The sequence below is a fragment of the Gregarina niphandrodes genome (assembly GCF_000223845.1).
Source record: "Gregarina niphandrodes unplaced genomic scaffold scaffold00008, whole genome shotgun sequence".
Lineage (NCBI taxonomy): Eukaryota > Apicomplexa > Conoidasida > Eugregarinorida > Gregarinidae > Gregarina > Gregarina niphandrodes.
In genome coordinates, this window is record NW_011645779.1 from 1 (window position 1) to 19,661 (window position 19,661).

The 19,661-nt window shown below is 51.3% G+C and overlaps 9 protein-coding genes across 9 annotated transcripts; 3 read left to right on the forward strand and 6 right to left on the reverse strand.

Annotated features, from left to right (window-relative positions):
- Window positions 1-618: 618 nt before the first annotated feature.
- On the reverse strand, window positions 619-927 carry GNI_053230 (hypothetical protein; the record flags this gene model as incomplete). The annotated part of the gene is made up of 1 exon (XM_011131532.1): window positions 619-927. The coding sequence occupies one exon, from the start codon at window positions 925-927 to the stop codon at window positions 619-621; it is 309 nt and encodes a 102-aa protein (XP_011129834.1).
- A 345-nt stretch (window positions 928-1,272) lies between these two features.
- Window positions 1,273-1,620, reverse strand: GNI_053240 (putative thioredoxin; the record flags this gene model as incomplete). Its single annotated transcript, XM_011131533.1, has 1 exon — window positions 1,273-1,620. The coding sequence occupies one exon, from the start codon at window positions 1,618-1,620 to the stop codon at window positions 1,273-1,275; it is 348 nt and encodes a 115-aa protein (XP_011129835.1).
- A 204-nt stretch (window positions 1,621-1,824) lies between these two features.
- GNI_053250 (putative ARM repeat protein) lies at window positions 1,825-4,343 on the forward strand (the record flags this gene model as incomplete). Its single annotated transcript, XM_011131534.1, has 3 exons — window positions 1,825-2,508; window positions 2,954-3,994; window positions 4,203-4,343. 3 exons carry the CDS (start codon window positions 1,825-1,827, stop codon window positions 4,341-4,343), a joined length of 1,866 nt encoding a protein of 621 aa, XP_011129836.1.
- A 108-nt stretch (window positions 4,344-4,451) lies between these two features.
- On the forward strand, window positions 4,452-5,722 carry GNI_053260 (hypothetical protein; the record flags this gene model as incomplete). The annotated part of the gene is made up of 3 exons (XM_011131535.1): window positions 4,452-4,454; window positions 4,656-5,363; window positions 5,657-5,722. 3 exons carry the CDS (start codon window positions 4,452-4,454, stop codon window positions 5,720-5,722), a joined length of 777 nt encoding a protein of 258 aa, XP_011129837.1.
- Window positions 5,723-6,221: 499 nt separating this feature from the next.
- On the reverse strand, window positions 6,222-7,274 carry GNI_053270 (hypothetical protein; the record flags this gene model as incomplete). Its single annotated transcript, XM_011131536.1, has 1 exon — window positions 6,222-7,274. One exon carries the CDS (start codon window positions 7,272-7,274, stop codon window positions 6,222-6,224), a length of 1,053 nt encoding a protein of 350 aa, XP_011129838.1.
- Window positions 7,275-7,617: 343 nt separating this feature from the next.
- GNI_053280 (putative transmembrane protein) lies at window positions 7,618-9,372 on the reverse strand (the record flags this gene model as incomplete). Its single annotated transcript, XM_011131537.1, has 1 exon — window positions 7,618-9,372. One exon carries the CDS (start codon window positions 9,370-9,372, stop codon window positions 7,618-7,620), a length of 1,755 nt encoding a protein of 584 aa, XP_011129839.1.
- Window positions 9,373-9,645: 273 nt separating this feature from the next.
- GNI_053290 (glutamyl-tRNA synthetase) lies at window positions 9,646-11,481 on the reverse strand (the record flags this gene model as incomplete). The annotated part of the gene is made up of 1 exon (XM_011131538.1): window positions 9,646-11,481. One exon carries the CDS (start codon window positions 11,479-11,481, stop codon window positions 9,646-9,648), a length of 1,836 nt encoding a protein of 611 aa, XP_011129840.1.
- Window positions 11,482-11,909: 428 nt separating this feature from the next.
- GNI_053300 (hypothetical protein) lies at window positions 11,910-14,430 on the reverse strand (the record flags this gene model as incomplete). The annotated part of the gene is made up of 2 exons (XM_011131539.1): window positions 11,910-11,959; window positions 12,006-14,430. 2 exons carry the CDS (start codon window positions 14,428-14,430, stop codon window positions 11,910-11,912), a joined length of 2,475 nt encoding a protein of 824 aa, XP_011129841.1.
- Window positions 14,431-14,752: 322 nt separating this feature from the next.
- On the forward strand, window positions 14,753-19,045 carry GNI_053310 (hypothetical protein; the record flags this gene model as incomplete). Its single annotated transcript, XM_011131540.1, has 3 exons — window positions 14,753-15,398; window positions 15,654-16,130; window positions 16,308-19,045. The coding sequence occupies 3 exons, from the start codon at window positions 14,753-14,755 to the stop codon at window positions 19,043-19,045; spliced, it is 3,861 nt and encodes a 1,286-aa protein (XP_011129842.1).
- Between the last annotated feature and the right edge of the window lie 616 nt (window positions 19,046-19,661).

Genomic DNA, 19,661 nt, shown 5'->3' on the forward strand with positions numbered 1-19,661 from the left:
GCTCTTGTTAACAGTGACCATACCCGTCTGGGTGGATGATTCTTCATCGTTAACAAAGCTTACTGAGCGCTGGCAATGGGGCGGTTTACATTTTTGTTCAACTGATATGCCGATTAAGGATCTTCTAAAGAACCACAGATCTGCGAGAACGTCGGACTGAGCGCCTGCCCAGGTCGGCGTCGGGCTGCTCTGTCGACATCCCGGTGATGGGGGGCTGGGGTGCCAAAGGGTTTGGCTTTGTGCCGCTTGGAAAATGACCACAACTCCGACTGGAGGTCCGTTCTGTCTTGGCTCCTGTGCCAGGTTTTTTTCTTACACATAGTGCAACTGTGCTCGATGGATCTATTTCTATAGTTTCTCTCTTGCTTCGGCGACGGAGCTTACTGAGGGCTGGCAAAGGAGCACCTATGTTTTCGTTCTGGTGTTATCCCCCAAGAGCTTCTAACAACACACAAATCTGCAAAACAACAACCACCAACCATGGAGCCCCACCTTTGATTTGTAAAGCATTAAGCAGCACGGTCTAAAGACGAGGATATCTCTTATCGACCGATGGATGTGCTCTACATGAGCTGGTGGTAGACGAAAAGTCCAAAAGAGTGTCGGAAGCGTAGCCTCCTACAGGAATAGCTCGTTAACCAAGATCCAGGCAATTACACCGTCATCGAGCCACCCGATGACCGGAATGACGTCCGGGATAAGGTCGACAGGTGACAGCAGATACATGACAGATAAAACAATGACTACCCATCGCCACTCGCTATCTTTGGCCAGAAGTCGTCGGTACTTGGCATACATTCTTCCAGAAATGTTCCTGGGACCTTCGGCATTTGCCTGAGATTCCTTTGTCGCAGCAGTTGGTTTAATCTCCGTTCTTGTTCCTTCAATGCTTTCCTTGAACCCTCGTTGCAGTCTGGTCCCAGCCATCACTTGCGCTGTATTTAGGTCTGTAGCTTCAGGTTGAATTTTGCAAAAAAATGAACCTACCTGCATATCGGACTACCTAGGCGTTCCCCTACTACGGGACTATGTCGAATTGAGCCACCATTAAGACGCTATGGAAACCCCTGAGTTAGTGACTGCTCAGTTAGAGACTGCTGATCTAGTTCTCCCTCGGCCCTCCGGTGCTCTCTCCCTCGGTCCTCCGGTGCTCTCTCCCTCGATCCTCCGGTGCTCCCTCCCTCGGTCCTACGGTGCTCCCTCCCACAGTCCTCCTCCCTCGGTGCTTTTTTGCGGCTCTACGGGCGTGTTGTTCCGTGGTATGCCGGTTTGTTAATTTTCGTCGAGTCCGGCATCGTGGAGTCGGATTGTGTCTTGGACGAATTTAACGAGGGAGTGGGTTGACCTGCTCCCCGTGAAGAGCACAGGACGGTCGAATTTATTGGAGAGAATGGCGAAGGTGGGGAAATATTGTAATTTAATGTTGGACGGAGCGGGGTTGTGTGTTCCATCCATCCGGGCAACAAGGAGATCGGGAAGCAGGGAGGCTACCTTTTCGTATTCGCTGGCGAATGCTATGCAGTGCGGGCACCAGGGCGCGTAAATCTCCAACAGCACGTAATCCTCGTGTTTAAGCGCGCGTTGTAGAGTATGCAGATTCAGTTCCATTACGCGCCGCATTTTTTCCGTTGTCCCAATCCTTACCGGCCCGCTTTGAACGGTCGACACCGTTTTATGCCCAAGAATTACCCCCACTACAAGAATTATACCTTCCTCAATACCTGCCCCAATCCTGGCCCCAATCTTGGTCCCTATCCTGGCCCCAATACTTACTTACCTGCCGAATAATAAGACTAGACGTAATAGGCGGTATATAAAATGACAATGGTTGCGAATCGACTCAGGTTACGGTGCCCGACGGACATTGAAGAAATTTTCGAATCAGGTCGTCAGACGAGCGAGGATGACACTCTCCTTGCCGCCTCCCTTCCCGTATTACCGCCGCCCCTTAAGAAGACCGGCTCTATCTTCTCCAGCATCGGGTGCCGCCAGCTGGTGTCCGGCAAAAAAGAGAGAATTACCCAATCCAAGACCCTCACCATTGATTCCCTTTTCGACAGCGTCACAGACGCTGAATTGAGCAAGGTCGTCGCAATGCGCAACAGACCTGCCAGAATCGCTCCCGATGGCCGCAGAAAACAGCAGGTGCGCCCTTCATTGATTCTGGCTGAAAGCTCAATCGCCGCACACGTGTGTGCGCGGGCAAACAAAACGCTGATCCATGCTCCCCAGCGCCCAAATACCCCAGGTCATGATTTTACGAGCCCCGAGGCGACCGTAGACTCGTCTGAGAGTTCTCCCTTTCCCGTGCGAAGTATTGCTAACAGTTCGCCAAGGAATGGTATGGAATTACTGGATGATGAAGACAGCAGTCGCCGCGGACGTCCTGGCAGTCGTGCTAGAAGCAAGAGTCCTTCGCGGTCGTCCGCGAATGGATCGCCGATGGTTCTACTGACTGCGGATAACCCGAACTACATGTCTAGCGACCTTTCGCCGGACATGCGGCAGGTCACTCCCACTTCGTCCACTCGGCGGCAGACGAGCGGTGGATCGGTTGCGTCCTCATCGCGGGATCCTTATTTCCCATCTCGGAATGACATGAGAACTTTCTCTCCGAGTCCGCCTCCCATCGGTTGTCCTCCCTTCACCCTGGACACTTCTCCGGTTCACAGCCTTCCGGGCGAGAATATTCCGGTCGAAGGGCTTCCGCTTGGTCGGCTCAAGCAGCCACCTAGCGCTCCGCTGATCGCGATTCTCGGTGCCAGTGACAGCTCCAAACGAGACTCTGACGAGGATGTAAGCCCGGTAAGGCCGATGGTTCCGAAGCTGGACTTCCGGAGACTGACGAAGAAGCGGAAGAACAGAAAGCAGTTGCTTGCATTGGACGTGGCTACCATTTTGACCAACAGCAGTAAGACTCACCGCCGCACCTTTTATGCCGTTGGTTTGATAGATTAGCCATCCTTCAGCGTTCACAGTGAATCGAGACAGCCAAACGGTGCAGTTCCAGACGCTTCGTCCGGGTGACAACAGCAAGACTCTTTTTCCGTCGTCGACTTCGTCGACGAATCCAGCGGCATTGCGGAAGCAGCGAACCCGGCGGCTGAAGTCGGATAAGAAGCTATTTGAAAGCAAGCGGACGAAGATTTCGTTTACAGGTCCGGGGTTTGCGCCTTTACCGAACAGCAAGGGTTCGGAGTCAACAGCAACAGAGGAGACGGCGCCGCGTATGTTTCGACGGGCGACGATGGCGGACGTGACGGATTCGATGCGTTCAGAGAAGACTCGCGACTACTCAGTATTGTTTGACGAACACCATCTGACTGGTATGTTTAAGAGCAAACGCGACGTGAAGCGCCGGTTACGACCTTCACGTACGTTGGTGCCATCGGGTGGCGTGCGAGACGGGAACTTGCTGGCGGAAGCCTCGCCTGCGGTGCAGCGCGACTTCATGACCTTTTACTGGGCGCGCAAAGCCGCAGATGTCCCACAACTGCTCACGCTATTGGACAGCCAACTGCCGTTGCCCGACAACCTATCCCGACATATCCATCCCTGGGTCGAGGCACCTGAGTCTGTGTGTGCACTCGCAGTCAACCAGATCGCTATCATTGCCGCACAAAATCCCCTCACTCCCGAAGATACCGCCGTGAGCACGGTTCTTAAACTCATCCCGTTGCTCAGCGCTCCTGAAACGGACAAGTCCGAAGCCGCACTTCTTGCACTTGGACTCATCACTGCAGAGGTGCCTAGTCTCGCCCAGCTCTTATTTGAACACGATGCACTCCCTATACTCATCAACATGATGTTCAGAGAAAAGGAAGGAGTCAAAGCCACCGCCGCCCAACTCTGCAGGAATGTCTACGTCCTAGACCTCACCCACCGCCGCGCCTTCCGAGACCTTGGCGGCATCCGCGCCCTCCTCGCCCTCACCGACCACGGATCCGTCGATCTACAAATAGAAGCCATCTACCACATCGGCGATTTCATCATGGTAAGCACCCTGACTTCAACACTCACTACGGTACCGTATCTCGTCTGCCAGCCGGTATTTCTTGTCACACATCCGCCGACACCTCGAACAACCTCTCGCGAAACCATTCACAGCTGCCCTGCCGTTTCACGGGGGCCAGGCACCCCCCCCGGTTCTATTCGCACCCCTGTTCTATATACCCCGCGCCGAACAATCCACATTCTTGCAGCAAAATGGCGAGGAACTCCCCGAATTCGTCGACGCAGTCAAGGTCATGTCGGCCGGCGCCAAGCTCGAGCTGCTGCTGGAATATCCGGACGAGTACTTGTACAGTGTCGTGAAGCAACTCTACTTGCGTCTTGCGGACTGAAGGGTGAGTAGGGCTAAAGAACGATCATAAGAAGTTGGCAGAAGGGTGAGGCTTGCTGAAGAGTTGAAGCTGTGGCGGGGCGAAGGGTGTTTGCTGCTGGCTGGGAGAATGGTGAGGCTGATTTTTTGACTTTCAGCTGCCGTGCTGTGATCAACTGAGACTGACAGCGTATGGCAGACAGAGACGGGGGAGTGCACATAGCGATGTTGGTTGCACCTTGAGGAATTGCGCACCATGGGCGCTTTATTGTGCTGTGCGGAGCGGCCGGTGAGTGATGGGGGGAGGGGTGGTGGTTGGAGTTGTGTTTTGTAGGACGAGGCGGCGAAGACATACGCTGAGGAGTTGACGGCGAAGGCGCACGGTGAGGACTTGCGGGCGTTTGAGGCGGCGTGTCGTGCTGGGGACGTGTTGGCGTTGGTTCGGTTATTGAGGTCGCCAGAGGCGCTGCCGACGGCGGTAGCGCAGAACAGTTGGATAGCCCCTGCGAGGTCGGTGAGCGCGTTGGCTGCAAGTCAGTTGGGGTCTTTGGCGAGTGGGGACGACGTATCGGCTGTGGAGCAGTTGGTTGGTACGGATGCGGTGGCCCGCTTGGTGGCAATGGTGGGAGAGGGGCCGGACCGGCGGGACTCAGCGATTTTAGCGCTGAGTTTCATCTCCGCCGCTGCGGTCCCAGGCCTCGCTGAACAGTTACACACAGCGAACATGATGACGCGGCTGGTCCAGGTCATAGTTCGCGCAGCCGAGTTGTCTGTGCACCCGCAGATCCTTGCGGCCGCGGCCCAAGCATGTCGCAACCTTTTCGCCACACATGAACAATACAAGACCGCCTTCCTTCAAGCACGAGGTCTCGACGCGCTTTCCGAAATACTCGCCCTCGAAGATGATGACGCCAAATTAGAAACTATCTACCACCTCGACGAACTCATTACAGACCCACAAACCCAAGAAGTACTCACGCAGTTCGCCGACCCCGTCAAAAACACACCAATCATCCAACAACTCCAACAGGCAACACTCTCGGTAAGGGTCCACCCTCCTCCAGAAGGACGTCCTCCTGAGAAAGTCTGGCGGAGGGACCTCGTGGAGGGCGTCTTCCACAAAAGGAAGTCTCTTCCGCGAGCGAAAGTCTTCTTTCGGAAGACGGTCTCCTCTTCCTATCTATGCTTGATGCTTGGCGATACTTGGGATCTCCCTGCCAACGGGACCTCCCCTGCACAACGGGGTTTTTCTGGGATTGCGGTCTTCCTGCTCAGATCCCAAGGCTGCGCTCCCCACCTGCCGCTTCGGTTCTTTTATCCTTCTGTTTCTTGTAGCATGATGAAGAGGTGGTCGAGTCAGCTAAATCGGTGCTAGCTAAGTTGGGCACAGCTCAAGACTGATATTCGCCCGCGGCTTTGTTGTCAGCGCCGTCAAATTTTGCTTGGATGTGTGCATACACTTTATTTGACGTCGGGGGTCACCAGTATAACGGGTGAGGTGGTGTCAAGAAGGCCTGAAGGCGGTGCCGGCCCGGGGTCGGTCGGTGGGGGCGGAATCCTGAAGAATTGTAGCGCGTCCGTTGGGTAATTCCAGCGTGTTCGATCTCTGGAGCAAGCGGGTCCAGCGGCCTGTACCCCAGGTAGATTTATAACGATTATAGTCGTTTTGCTATCGTCAGAACCGACAGCCAGGAACCGGTCATCCTGAGACCAGGCAAGGGACGTGATGAGCGCCCCTTGGTCCACTAACGAATTGGGTGTGGCAACCAAGCATTGCGCACTCAACGTATTACCATTCCTCGACAGAAACAACCACCAAATAGACAGACAACCATCCACTGACGCTTGGGCATAGAGTATTACATAAGGCCAATGGTCTAGCATGATATTTTATAGCAGGTTAGAAGCAGGGGGGGGTGGAGAAGCAAGGGTGGAGTAGTGGACAAGCAAGGGTGGAGTAGTGGACAAGCAAGGTGAAGGAGAAAGACTGACCGTCGTTTGTTATTTTATCGTCGTCGAGTACATTAACGAGAGCTTCGTTAAGGGGTATAAAGGCAGAGGGCGGTATGGGAAATTGGTGCCAGGTGTTGGCGAGAGCGGCGCAGCTTATGCGTGCTTGGTGGCCACGGAGTCGGAAGTTGCGTCTGGAGCGCAGGTCGCAACAAACGGCGAAGAATTGACGCCGGCGTTCGCCGTACGGGAGGCATACGAGTTGCCCAGTGGGGTCGATGGAAGGACTGCGCAGCAGGGGCACGTCTCCACCTTCGAAGAGTTTCTCCTCCACTTCCCAGAGCAGTTCAGTTTGCAGAGAGAGTGCTGTGTGTGGGTCATCAAATCCCTCTGAAAGAAGGACTCTGTAGAATAAATGTTGTTTCGTGCTCGTAGCGACACATAACAGGTAGCTCTTGTATCCGCGCTGGTCCGATGCCTGGTCAGAATGGCTCTGGTCCGAGTGGTCGGAGTAGTTCTGGTCGGAGCGTTGGGCTTTCAATCCCTTGCAGAATGCGCCATCGGGGAGATCTAGTTCGAAAATGGTTGTGCCGCGATGAGAGAAGATGATTTTGGTAATGCCTCCAAGGACAAGGATAGCGCTATCCAGCCAGCAAAAGTCGAATACTTCGCTGGTAGCAGTGACAGAATAAAGTCTTGAGCAAATCTCGAGCCCGAGGGGATCGAAGAGCCACACGATGAGAACGCCGGAGTCCGAAGTGGCTAAGAGGGCACCGTCAGGACTCCAGTGGGCGTTGACAAGGAAGCCGGAGTGCTCTTTAACAATATGGAGCCTCTCGCAAGCAACGGGGGCTTCCGCTGGACTACCATGAAAGAAAATGGCCTCAGACTCCTCCAGTCGGTCGTCTTCTTCTCCTAACCGGTCCTCTTTTTTCTTGTCTCCAGTCAGTGCACCGTCGGCGGACAGCATTGCTTCTTCCGGAGGGTCCTGTTCAACATACATGTTACGTGGTGTCTGTTCATCCGGCTCTGACTCTTCCAGTTCAATGACTTCAATACTCCCCTTGAATCGCGAGTCTACCTTCAGCCGGTGGGGCGCGTCATCGGTACCTGTTCTCCGCCGTTCTGTTAAGCTTGTTTGCCGCTCAGTCGGTCGTTCAGTCGACCCGCTTTGTCGGGGTGATTTCCTTTCCACCTTTTTTATCCGGTATACAGCTCCTATTGCATTGCCGACCAGGACGATAATCTCGGGATCCTTTGGGTGAAATTCCAGCACAGAGACCGGGAACCGACCGCCAGCACTTAGGTCACTCGGCTTCCCCCACACCAGAGTCATAAAAAAAGTTCTACTCGTTGATGTTAACCACAATCGAGTCGGTGGAAGAAAATGAACCAGGTCGCTTAGCAATTAGTGGTGTCGCTTCTTCACGCATGTTCCGCTCATCCTGGGTCGGTAGCAGAACCGGCTGCTCATCTACGTCGCTCAGCAACAAGTCATCAGAACGTGTCTTTCCCAAAGGCAGTTGGCCTTCAGCACCCGTCGACCCTCCCGGCTCATAATCGCCCTCTTCCTCCTCATACTCTCCGCCATCATCTACGTCCCCGATTTGTTCATCATCCTCCATTTGTTCATCATCCTCCATTTGTTCATCCTCTATCTGTTCATCCTCACCCTGTTCATCCTCACCCTGTTCATCCTCACCCTGTTCGTCTTGGCCTTGTTCATCCTCACCCTGTTCGTCTTGACCCTGTTCGTCCTCTGCTCCGTCATCTTCGGCTTGTTCATTTTCCATCAATTCGACTCCTCGAATCTGTTTTGGGGTGGACAGCGTGGTGTTCCGGTCGGTAACGACCAGTGTCCTTCCGGATACCACGGGTTGTTTAAGGGCCAGCATACTTCGTCTTTTATCGGCTGTCTTGTCCTTAGTTTTTCGTTTGCTCTTATCCATATTTGCTTGAGCGAGCATCAACGCCTTTGAAGCTTTAGGTTTAGATTGGTAATCTTGACGTACTAACTCGATAAATTCATATAGCCCGGCAACCCAAAGGTCTCGATCTCTATCAGTTCGCTGTAAATAAAGTTCACTAATATTATTTTTAGCTTTGTATCTAACCATAAACTGATGACGCTGGTTCTCATCTTGACCCTTAATGACAGCGATAATGGAAAGAATTGGTAACGCACCCAAGGGGTCCTTCCTTCTGGTAAGATGACGTTTGTTTGCCCAATAGCACCACATCCATACACCTGATCTTGTAGTAACCGCTTTGAAATAATTCCGAGCCCAAGGATCCCTGGGATTCGTGTTAGATAATCTGAGCAAATTGCCTTCAATTAACTTTGACAGAGTTCTCAATTTTTGCTCCGTTGATAATGCCATTAATTGATCCACTTGAACTTCCTGTCCTGTTTGTATGGTTAATTGCTCTGCTATTTTTTCATGATCCATACCAGATCCTATACCCATTCCTCCTCCAGTTCGTATTCTTGGCAACAATGTAGTAGATGATCCGGATCCTTTGTATAAACTCATATAAACTTCACATGTTTTACGGTCAGATAATAAGCAATCCCAGTTTGCTTTTTTTGGAAATGTGTGTGCAATCACTTGTTCGTCAACATATAATTTTAATTCACCTAATTTCTCGTCCTTCAAATGACTCTTTCGCCATACGACTAACTCACAAATATTGTCACATTGCCGGACATGAATTGTCATCGTCTGATAGAATTCTACAACTGCATTTTGCCCTCCTATGGAAGGTGACTTCTCAACTGATGATTGCTTATCGAATCTCCCGCATTTTAACGTAATGTATATCTTAGAATTGCTTCGAACTCCTTTTACTTCATGTATATCCAAAATCAAGTTAAAGGCATCATGCTTGTGTATACCAAACCATCGAAACCAACATCCTATTATCCAAAATTCTGTGGGATTCGGTATCTTCTTCCTAATCGCATATATTGTAGCTCCCAATGTAGCCAATATTCCGACGGAAGCCACGGCCGTTGATGGTCCTGTAAGAAAAAACATCCAGACGTGCCTGCACCATTGCTTAGTAGTAGTACGCCACTTGAAATAGTACTCAAGGGACATCGGGGAGTGAACTAGCCTACAGATATTCGTTAAGAAACAAATCATCCACAAGAGACAAGTGAATACGACCCAATCGAGGTAACCAATCGAGGCCAGCCAATCAAGCGGGGAGACAACCATAATTAGTGTGAGTCATAAAAGGGAAATTATCCAACGGAAAAATATCGCATGCCTCTCATTCCTGATATGCACTAGCCACTGGTATTTACTAGCCACTAGGAGATTGATGCTCACAGTTCATTCATGGTCGCCGCAGGGTATCGTAGGTCTGGCTCATTCGTCTGTTTTCTTGGATGCAACTTCCTCGTTACTGGGAGATGCGTTATTGCCAGCGGCTTCCTGCGCCTTCATCCAAGCCATTTTTTTTAGGGCTTTCTTGCTAAGTCCTTTCGGAGAGTCAGAAGGAGCATCGCAACCTTTAGCAATTTTCTCAGCATCCACTTTGGTTTGGATTACAGACATGTTCTTGGTCTTACCAGAGGGTATGAGGACAAAGATCCTCAAATTATCGTCTGGACGGATACGATCGCATCGGACATAGCCACGTCGTTCCAACTGTATCACTTCACCTTCTTTCACAAACTTAATGCTGGGCTCACCTATCAGTATCGTATCCTTGACGCTCTCCCGATTAACAATGTCACTCATTTCATCTCCCTCTTCCGGTTGTCTCTTGTTAATAATATGATCGTACTCTCTTAACACAAACTTATAGTTATCAGGAATGTCGGAAATCCAATGAACCTTTTTCTTTGTGTCCTTCACACTAGTCTCGAAGGCCATTTCGGCGCTCATGTGTGTGCATACACTCATTTTCTCATTATCGACCCCGATCTTATCGACCCCGATCTTATCGACCCCCATTTTGTCAGAGCATACACCGGTGATTTTGACGTTACCAGCACGCATCAGGGTTACAAGTTCATCTTTCATAAACTCCTGGGCATCTTCCTGTTCGATTATAATTGTATCGGTTAACTCGAAATTGACCTCTCCCATCTCTGGGTGTTTTGGATGTTTTGGTTTGTTTAGATTAATGGGTAGATTATCAGAGCCGGTGAGATTGATGATGACATGGTTGATGGCGTCGACAGCCATGTATCGGGGTGCTACTTGGTCATGTAATCTGTTGTTGAGGCTCCAGATTTTATCCCAAGACATGAGGTTCGTATTTTTGCTCGGTCCTAGTTCGATGATAAATTTCATAAGTGCTTCCGGTACTAAGCCCCTTCGTAGCATACCACGAACGGTAGGGAATCTTGGATCATCCCATCCTTCTACAATACCAGTGTCAACTAACCAAGCCAATTTCCTCTTGCTCAAAACTGTATTAGTTAAATTCAATCGCGAGAACTCATAAATATTAACTGGTCTCAATTCCATGGACGTCTGAACCCATTGATAAAGGGGAATACGATCTGCATATTCATTTGCTCTTAATGCGAGCGTCACACCCGACCAAGAGTCTACATTTGGACACGCAAAGTCATAGGTCGGGTATGACTTGTATTTTGTGCCATGACGGTGATGAGGTACACCCACATTGCAACGCCACATTACCGGGTCTCGAAGAGCCTTATTGTTGTCTTGCATGTTGATTTTTGCACGAACACACATTGTCTGGCCTTTCTCGGTGCCTTTCAAAATCTCTTCAAAATCCGCCAAGTTGTCTTCCACGGTCTTTGCACTACGGCTTGGCGACTCAATACCGTTCATCCGGTTATGGCGCATTTCCTCCAAGGGTGTATCGTCACAATACGCTAATCCCTTCCGGATAAGGTCTTTCATACTTGTTTCCAATCTATCAATGTAGTCTGATGTATAAGTAGGACCCTCAAATTTAACGTTCAATAACGATAGGTCTTCACATATACTCTTCTCAAACTCCATCTTCTCCTTACTAGGGTTAGTATCATCAAACCGTAACAACATAATACCATCGAAGTATTCAGCAAAAAACGCATTCAACATCGCCGCCTTCACATGACCAATATGCAGATACCCAGAAGGCTCCGGAGCAAACCGCACAACCAAACGACCATCACGACTTGGGTCGTAGTTCACCTTCGAAGCAAAAGACTTCTCCACTTCCGTCCACTCACGACTCATCTTCCTTAGGAAAAAAAAAACACCCAACCAGGTTCACATTGAAAGCTCCAAGTTCCGGCCGAAGTTGACGGAAGGCATAGCAAGGACCTAGTAGTCGCTGGGCTTGGGCAGACAGGGCCCGTCTGTCTGTCGCGGCGGAGAGGTGGCACTGGTGATACGGCTGCCTGGTTTCGAACCCATCATCACGAACGCAGGGCCAGCCATTCCTTGGCCCGCCATCCCATGGCCAGCCATTCCATGGCCAGCCATTCCGTGGCTAGACATTCCTTGGCTAGACATTCCTTGGCTAGACATTCCTTGGCTAGACATCCCTTGGCTGTAGCTGTGGGAGTTGAGACCGACGTTGGAACGCACTTGGTTTGCGTGGTCAGGTAGTGGCAGTTGCAGCGGGCCTGCTCCGGGTCCGCCGCCCATGAGAGGGGTGCTGTTTAGTTGGCTGTTGCTAAGTTGACTGCTGGCGTGATTTTGGTAAGCCAAGCTGCCCGGAACGGGTTGGGCTCTCGCGGCTGTCGCGGGGTCCCGACTAGTCCCCAATTCCCGACCCATCCCACGTTCGTGACTGAGGGTCAGGCTAGAGGGCCGGCTCTCCAGCACCGGACGCTTGTCGGGACGACTGTCCGTGCCGGCAGTCTCACCGCGCACACTTGGTTCCTTGGAGTGTGTCTCTCCAGGTGTGAAGGGTATGCGTTTGCCTTCGGTGAAAATGTAATCATCGAATTCGACGGAGGAGTGACTCTCTTCCGCAGAGGGCGCGGCTGCAGAGGGTGCGGCTACCATATCGCCCTGCAGAAACTCCGACCCTGGGCCCCTAGCCACGCGACGACTTGATTTGACTGAAGCAATATCTGCCGCCGGCTGGCTGGCTGTCTGGCTAGCTGTCTGGCTGACTGCAGGCGACTGGGACCGTTCTGCCGCTATACTGGAGCCTGGACGCTGCTTCCGCCACCCTTCGCCCCCTGTCTGTTTGGCCGTCGACTGTGCGTCACGGCTCTTCACGGACGCTGCCGCCGAAGGGACGACCGCGGAAGGAAGGGCTTCGGAAGGGACGGCCGAGGAAGGGACAACCGCGGAAGGGACGACCGGCACACTACCGGTTGAACCAGGACCGGCGACGAGACCAGGACCGGCGGTGGGGCCGGTGCTGGGACCGCTGTTGGGTCCGGAGTTGCGATTGTTACTGAGGAGTTTATTGAGCAGCTGCCTTTGGCGAGCGAGTGCCTGTTCCTGGCGTTCGAGGACCCGTGCGAGGGCCTTGGAGTTATCCGTGGCTTCCTTGGCGGCCATTAGCGCCTGCCAGGGTACCTCATTGCTGCGAGCCAAATCAGCGTGGTCTGTGTTCTTCAATAACTCGGTCTGCAAGTCGCTCTGACCGGCTTCACTCGGCTCATTGCCGAACTGACCCGATGTCCCGCCACCCTCTTCCTCTTCTCCCTCGACACTCATGAGACCTGCCGCCGACCGAGAGTCGTAGCCAGTCTGGTTGTTGGTGTTGTAACCAGGCTGGTTGGAACCGGGCGGGAGGCTTTGTCCGCCGCCCCGATAGACTCTATCTCGATAGTCCCCACTCGGGTAGTCCCCACTTGAGTTGAAGCCGTTACCCGCGCCGGGGTTGAAGCTTGCGCCCGTACCCGAATTCAGGCCACGACCGCGAATGCCAGCGTTAGAGTAACCGTCGGAACGATCGCCGCCCGGTGCACCCATGGCCCCCGGTCCTCCCGTGGCCCCCGGTCCTCCCATGGCCCCAGGACTTTCGCCATTGAGTGTGGGTAGCACGTTCCCGAACTGACCACCGGACCGGTCTCCCATGGCACCATAGAGGGCGTGGTTTGTTCCGTTGCCGATCCCCCCACCCATCATGTTACCAGGACCCATTCCGTTGCCGGGACCCATCATTCCCGGCCCCATGCCGTTGCCTGGCCCCATGTTGTTGGGGCCGTTCATTCCGCCACCACCGCCTACTGCGTTGTTAAGGTCAAAGTCTAGTTGTCTGTGAAGCGCGTGCATATCCTCGTCGAGTATGTGCAGGTCCTTGTTGGCCATGAGCTGTGTGTGCGTCGTCATCTCGCGGAGAGCGTTATCGATTTCTCGGATACGTTGAGCCAGTTCCTGGCTACGCCGCACTTCCTCATCTACGATTTTCCGAATTTGGTTCTCAACCAAACTTGACTTCTGCTTGAGAACGGTCACTTTGTGCTTTTGTGCTTCGTCCTGCAAGTGGGACCTGAATTCGTGGATTGGTGATTCCTTCAGCGCCCTTGTCAACACTTCCAGTCCTCCTCGGCGATAAAAAACTAGTGATGAAAAGTGCTTCGCCGCGTGCAGGTCGATGCCCACTATGATATCGCGTGCCTGGGCGCCGAAGTACGGAGCGTCAATTACCCACACATGCGGACTCGCGTCATCTGGGACGTACAATAAGACCCCGTGCCGGCCAATGCCTCCTCCTGACCCCATAGCCCCCGGCCCCATTCCCCCTGGTCCCATGCCTTCCGGTCCTGTATTATATCCTGTCCCGGTGTTATATCCTGTCCCCGAGGTTTGTATCATTCCGGCGTGCGCTTCAGGTGGCGAGTACATCTGATGGTTGGGGTCTATGGTCTGTGGTCGGTCCACGGTCTGCGGTCTGTCCATGTTCTGTGGGCGATCCATGGGTCTTTGTTCTATGCTAATGCGGAGATTCAGTAACGTTCGATGGGGTGCCAGCATCAACAGTTCCCCCTCCGAAGGAATGGTAATCCACCCGGGACCGAAGAGCGTGAGCGCCGTCAAGGAGCTGGCTTCCTTCGTATCAACTTCAAAGTTCTTGTATCCGATCTTTGACGCACTCGCCGCCTCCTCCTGCTGCAAGTGCAGCGCCTCCAATTGCTCCTGCGGCGACGGACGACTCACGCTACGATAGTTGCCAGAGAGTCGTCCAGGTGGCGACAAAAGTGCGCGACCTGTTCGCATGTTGTCCCAAACGTAAAGAAAACCAAACGGCGGGCTCGTGGCCTAACGCTCACTTGCGGCTCCACCACTTACGCCTCCACGACTTCGATCGTGTGTCTGTGTGCAATCAGTATCGCAAGAAGGATCTTTCGTGCGCGGTTATACGGTTATAGTTACCCAACCTTTCGTGCAGTTAAGAATTATCATTTCAGTGAAACTGACTCAAGACAACAGCTAGAGGTGGTGTACCAACTAGAGCTAGAGGTGATATACGAGCTAGAGTTGATATACGAGCTAGAGGTAAATAATCGTAGGATAAATTCGAGTGGAATAAATCCAATCGATGAGGGTGGAGATTGGCGCATTGAGAGAGGCGAGCAAAGACAAGGACATATATAATGAGGTAGTCGAGTTGTTGAAGAGAAACGAACATGATCTCTCAAAAGAATGTTATCGTCTAGCAGCGGAACGGTTATCGGATGACCGGATGATGGAATTGTGGGATGGGTATGTGTGCCGAGGGTATCGGCAGTACGTTGCATATCGTTGTAAGACGCGGAATCGGCGGCGTCTGGTCCACCGGCTTTTGACGGAGACATCGTTCGGTCGATCAGCAGTGATGACTAGGGCATTGAATAAGGAGTATGAAGGCAAAGAGGATCATTTTCAGACGTCGCGACATATCATCAAATGGTGGGCCTATCTGGAGGAGTTGTATATAAAGAATTTTTTCAAGGTTGTTAAATTAAACCAAGATCTTTGTTTCTTATTCATTGTCAAAATATCGCCAGGATTTGTGTCCAAGTTTGCAAACGAACTACGTCAGTGTGTGTTTGTACCGTTGATGAAGGATTGCCCCGATGTTGTACGTCAGGTTGTTTACAAATTACTAGGTCATGGAGTTCACTGCAATGCTTTGTGGGAATTTGCTGCTACAGCTCTCGCTTCAGGTCCCTACCACTCTTATTATTATCACGCTTTTGATGCAGGTAAGGTGGCCCAGGAGTGTCTTGAGAGTTATTTTCTCGCCCTGACCAAGGGAATGTTAGAGCGAAGGCGTGAAGATACGGCAAATGAGGATCCCCCATGGTACACATGTCATTCATGGGGCGGAGGTGCCGGATATTACAAACTGTTTCGTTCTGACCAAAATAGGGACCGGTGGTGGTCATGCCGAGTCTTGCAGCGATTGCGATTGCTCAACGATCACTGGCATAATAATATTCATAGTATCTCACTGTCAGTATTGGCTCATCCGTCGCTTGTATATAGCGGTGTTTTCAATACAACAGAATTCCGTGATCTGTTCGAAAAATACACCAACTGGATTGGCGCTCAACGGGACAAAGAACTGACTGAATGGCAGGCAGCCGGTGACCCGGACATTGTTGAGTCTATATTGTCAATGCAAGCACGGAGTTGCCAGAACAGTTGGACTGCCCTGCGCGGACGTCAAGAAATACCTCACGAATTTTGGAGTCTTCCTGAAGACCTTCGGATGCTGTATTATACCAAGGCCATAGCGGGCACTCCTGAGTGCGAAATTATACAACACTACTACCAGACCTGTGTTACCAGCAATGAGTGTCTGGACTTTGATACCTTTAAGATGGTCCATATACCTCCAAGCTTTCACTTCGTTAAACTGGACCTGAATTGGGATTATCTGATGGCTATACTTATTCCGAAAATATCTCCCCTACCTTCCAGCAACCCAAAAGGTAACAGTCACACACCGCCAAAAGTTCTACACCGCCATAGGTGTATCGCCATAGGTGTATCGCAGCATTGGACGGATCGGAACACGGGAGGCACGGGTCGGAAGACGGTAGCTGGATAGTTTGTACTAAGTCGATATCATTGGAGTCGATCCAAGTCATATAATGTGTTTATTTTAGTGAGGAGACAGCATCATGAAGTGATGGAATGTGGTAATCGAAATGCGAGGAAGCGTTACCAAAATAAGTTAGGTCCATTTTGTAGTCGGGAGTCATCGATTGGTGTACCGAAATTATGTGAGTGGGAATGCTTGAAGTTATTTGATGAAGTTAATGAGATGTATCTTTCATGTCGATTAAAGGGCGAGGATGGGATGAAGCCCGAGGATGGGATGAAGCCCGAGGATGGGATGAAGCCCGAGGATGGGATGAAGGACGGTGTGTTTTTCTGTCTAGCTGCTCAGCGCGCCAAGTCGTGCCAGGAGTTTCTTCTTGTGATACAAATGTTGTTTTTATCTGAACTTGTACGTCATCGACAACGTTCTGATTACACGTTGGAGACGCCTGTGGATACTTTGATTGGTACCCCCGTATTTGTCCTCCATCAAAGTAGTATCATAAATACTCTGGAGCCAGTTCGAGATTTGAGTTGGGAGGACGCTCTGTCGAGCTATGGGGAGCAGCTGAAGCCGTACGTTAAAATAAGTTCGCCGTCGTCTGAAAACAAACAACACTCGATGCGACCGATGTGCAGATCCGTGTATGTGGCACCAAAAGACTTGGATGCTGTGGCTGAAATTATTGGAAGAGATACGAATATTCGAGGCCATGAGTCTTGCCTTTCAGCAGAGAAGATTATACCTTATCGTAACTTTTATGAATGGAAGGTCAATTTGGTGGTCAAGAAAATTAATTTGTTGGAAGAGGACACAGACTCAAAACTCGGTACTAATATGCGTGCAACGTGCGGTGGACGAGGGTATGGTGTCAATGAGAAGGGGCGAAATCTGGTGTTGCAAAATAATAAATTGGGTATTGAGTGTGCGATTGTCATCGAACGAATTCTGTTTAACAAGGGACCCCGATTTCATAAAAACCACTTTGACCATATCACTCGGAGACAATTGCGTTTGTATAAGGAACTTGTTTCGAAACAGCTGGGCAGGACAGAATATTCCCTCAGACCTTGGTATGCATTGCCTACCAGAGAGCATGACCATAATAAAAGACCTAATTCTTGGTGTGGACACATCCACGAAGATGATGGTGTCTGGGCCTACATAGGATGCTTACCTCAGCAAGCCCTACCTCATATCACTGAGTTGCTTGCATCTCTCATTCTCCAGACTTATTCAGTTCCCAGTAATATATTGTCCTTGCTAGAACGAATAGGCGTTCCCCCTATACCCAACCATGACCGACTGCATCCTACCGAAATGGCTTGCGAGAATGTATCTGAGAACCAAGCAAGGCACGAGAATGAAGATGTTGATGGGAATATCGACCTTCTAGTCGCAGACATTACAAAATTACCGTACCGCCTTCAACTGAGAGATACCCCGATAAATGTTCTCAAAAGCGGTCGCTGTCTCGCGTGCTTCGATTTATTTGTTACCAAGGCCAACCATATTTCGGATAAACAAGTAATTGGCAAACGCATTTTCATCCAAGGGAGGACAGACCTTCTTGCACAAAATATGGATACGTGTCTCGAAACAACGGACTGTTGCCATCTACTGCCCAGCCTCCAAAAAATGCCGGTACCGCGATGGAATAGAGAAAACAACGCCTGGCGATATAAACACCAAAGGCGACCTTTCGTCGAGAATGAAGCCTTAAAAAATCCTACAGAGATTCCCTACCGAATGCCCGTAGAGATACAAGCAGCCGACAGATTGCTTAGCATGGCTCATATTGCCTACTTTAGCGGACAGCTTGATTATGACTACGACGACAGCGAGACAGCCGCAGTTAAAGAAAGTGTCACGAAATTCATAGATCATCTTACTTTTGACCAAGCGGTCGCGCTCGGCCAGCACTCCCAGACGACGCATGAAAGATCCTGGTGGATGGCCTGCAAGCGCAACAATCTCGGTACCACGGTGGCGAACATACACCCCCACCTGAAGCATCCAGAAAATGCAGTGTTTGCGTTACGCGCTATGGATTGGATGCTCAAATATTTGTCGCACACGTGTGTGCGCACAATATTATCCTCGGCCAATACTAGGCTTTATCGAGCGAAGAAAGCCGTGAATGACTGCAGGCTTCGAGTTGCCCAACTGTATTGTCCAGGAGATCTGTTGCTGACCGATTCTCTCGATCCCACAGATTCGTTATTTTTCGACGAGTCCCAGGTCGTGAATCATTCGAAAGGGGAAAATCAGCTGGACGCTTTTCTCAAAGGTTTGGATGAAGGGTTACTTGCTTCTCTATCTGGACCACTGTGTTTGGAACTTTGTGACAAACGAGTTAGATCAAGCTTACTGAAATTACCTTTGACTAACGATTTAGTTCAGCGGATTATGAAGCCGTACGGGTACGGCACAGAAGCTTTGAGTTACATGAAACAGGTCTTTGGGATCCAGCTGCTCGAAACCTGCTCAGTACACCAGCTGGCTTCAATTGTGAAGCTCCCATTCTCCTCACCGGTGGAGGTTCCGGAGCGGTTCACAAATCTGTTAGTGCCGGACTCTGGATTACTACGGCTGTTCGGAACGAGGTTTTCGCTCAAGAATGATCGCATGCTATACCGCTTTTCCGCAACGCGCTTACGCCCCTGGATGACGTACCACTTGGACAAACGGGTCCTAAAAAGATCACCCAAAGAACACATCAAATCAAAGCACTTCTTGTCCTGGAAGCTCGCAATGTTCCGTCCGCGGCACGATTACTGGGCTCGTTCCCCTTATTTTTAATCGAGGGAGGAACACGTGCTAGGTCTGTCACGGAAACTAGGCGGGACTGGAAAATACTCTGCGCGCACGGACTCTTCTGCTGGCCGGCGGTACAGCCTGGCAGCGCGGTCGAGAATTCCTCCAACAATGTCTCGGAACCGTTGCCCATGGGGAAAACTGGCTCCAGCGACCTTTGGCCCGGGGCAAGACCCTGACCAATATTCTGGACCTCCCCCGCAGTCTGCGGCAAAGGATCGTAAATGTCCCACCGAGGGCACCACCGAGAGGTCCAGCATTCGTTTTTGTATTACTCAGCAAGATCTGGATTGGACCCATCGGAGCAGAGGCCGAACTGGCTGAAGCAGTCCCGAATAGCGGCGCGGCAGAAGCAAAGCCCGACCCAGGGAAGTCCACATGCCCGGTAGCCCCCGCGGAAGCTATCGTTCTAGCCTAGGGGAGCTCGACGTTGACAGGCGGGATGGCGATGGAGAAACGTCCAAGGCCTGGGATTTCGGTGACTGTGTTGGCAGCTGTGTTGGGGTTCATCACGTTCAGCAGCTGGGGATTCAGTATGGCGTTGATCTGCTCCTGTGACCAAGTGGCTGGGTTGAGTGGACCAGCGATAGGAATGTCCGGA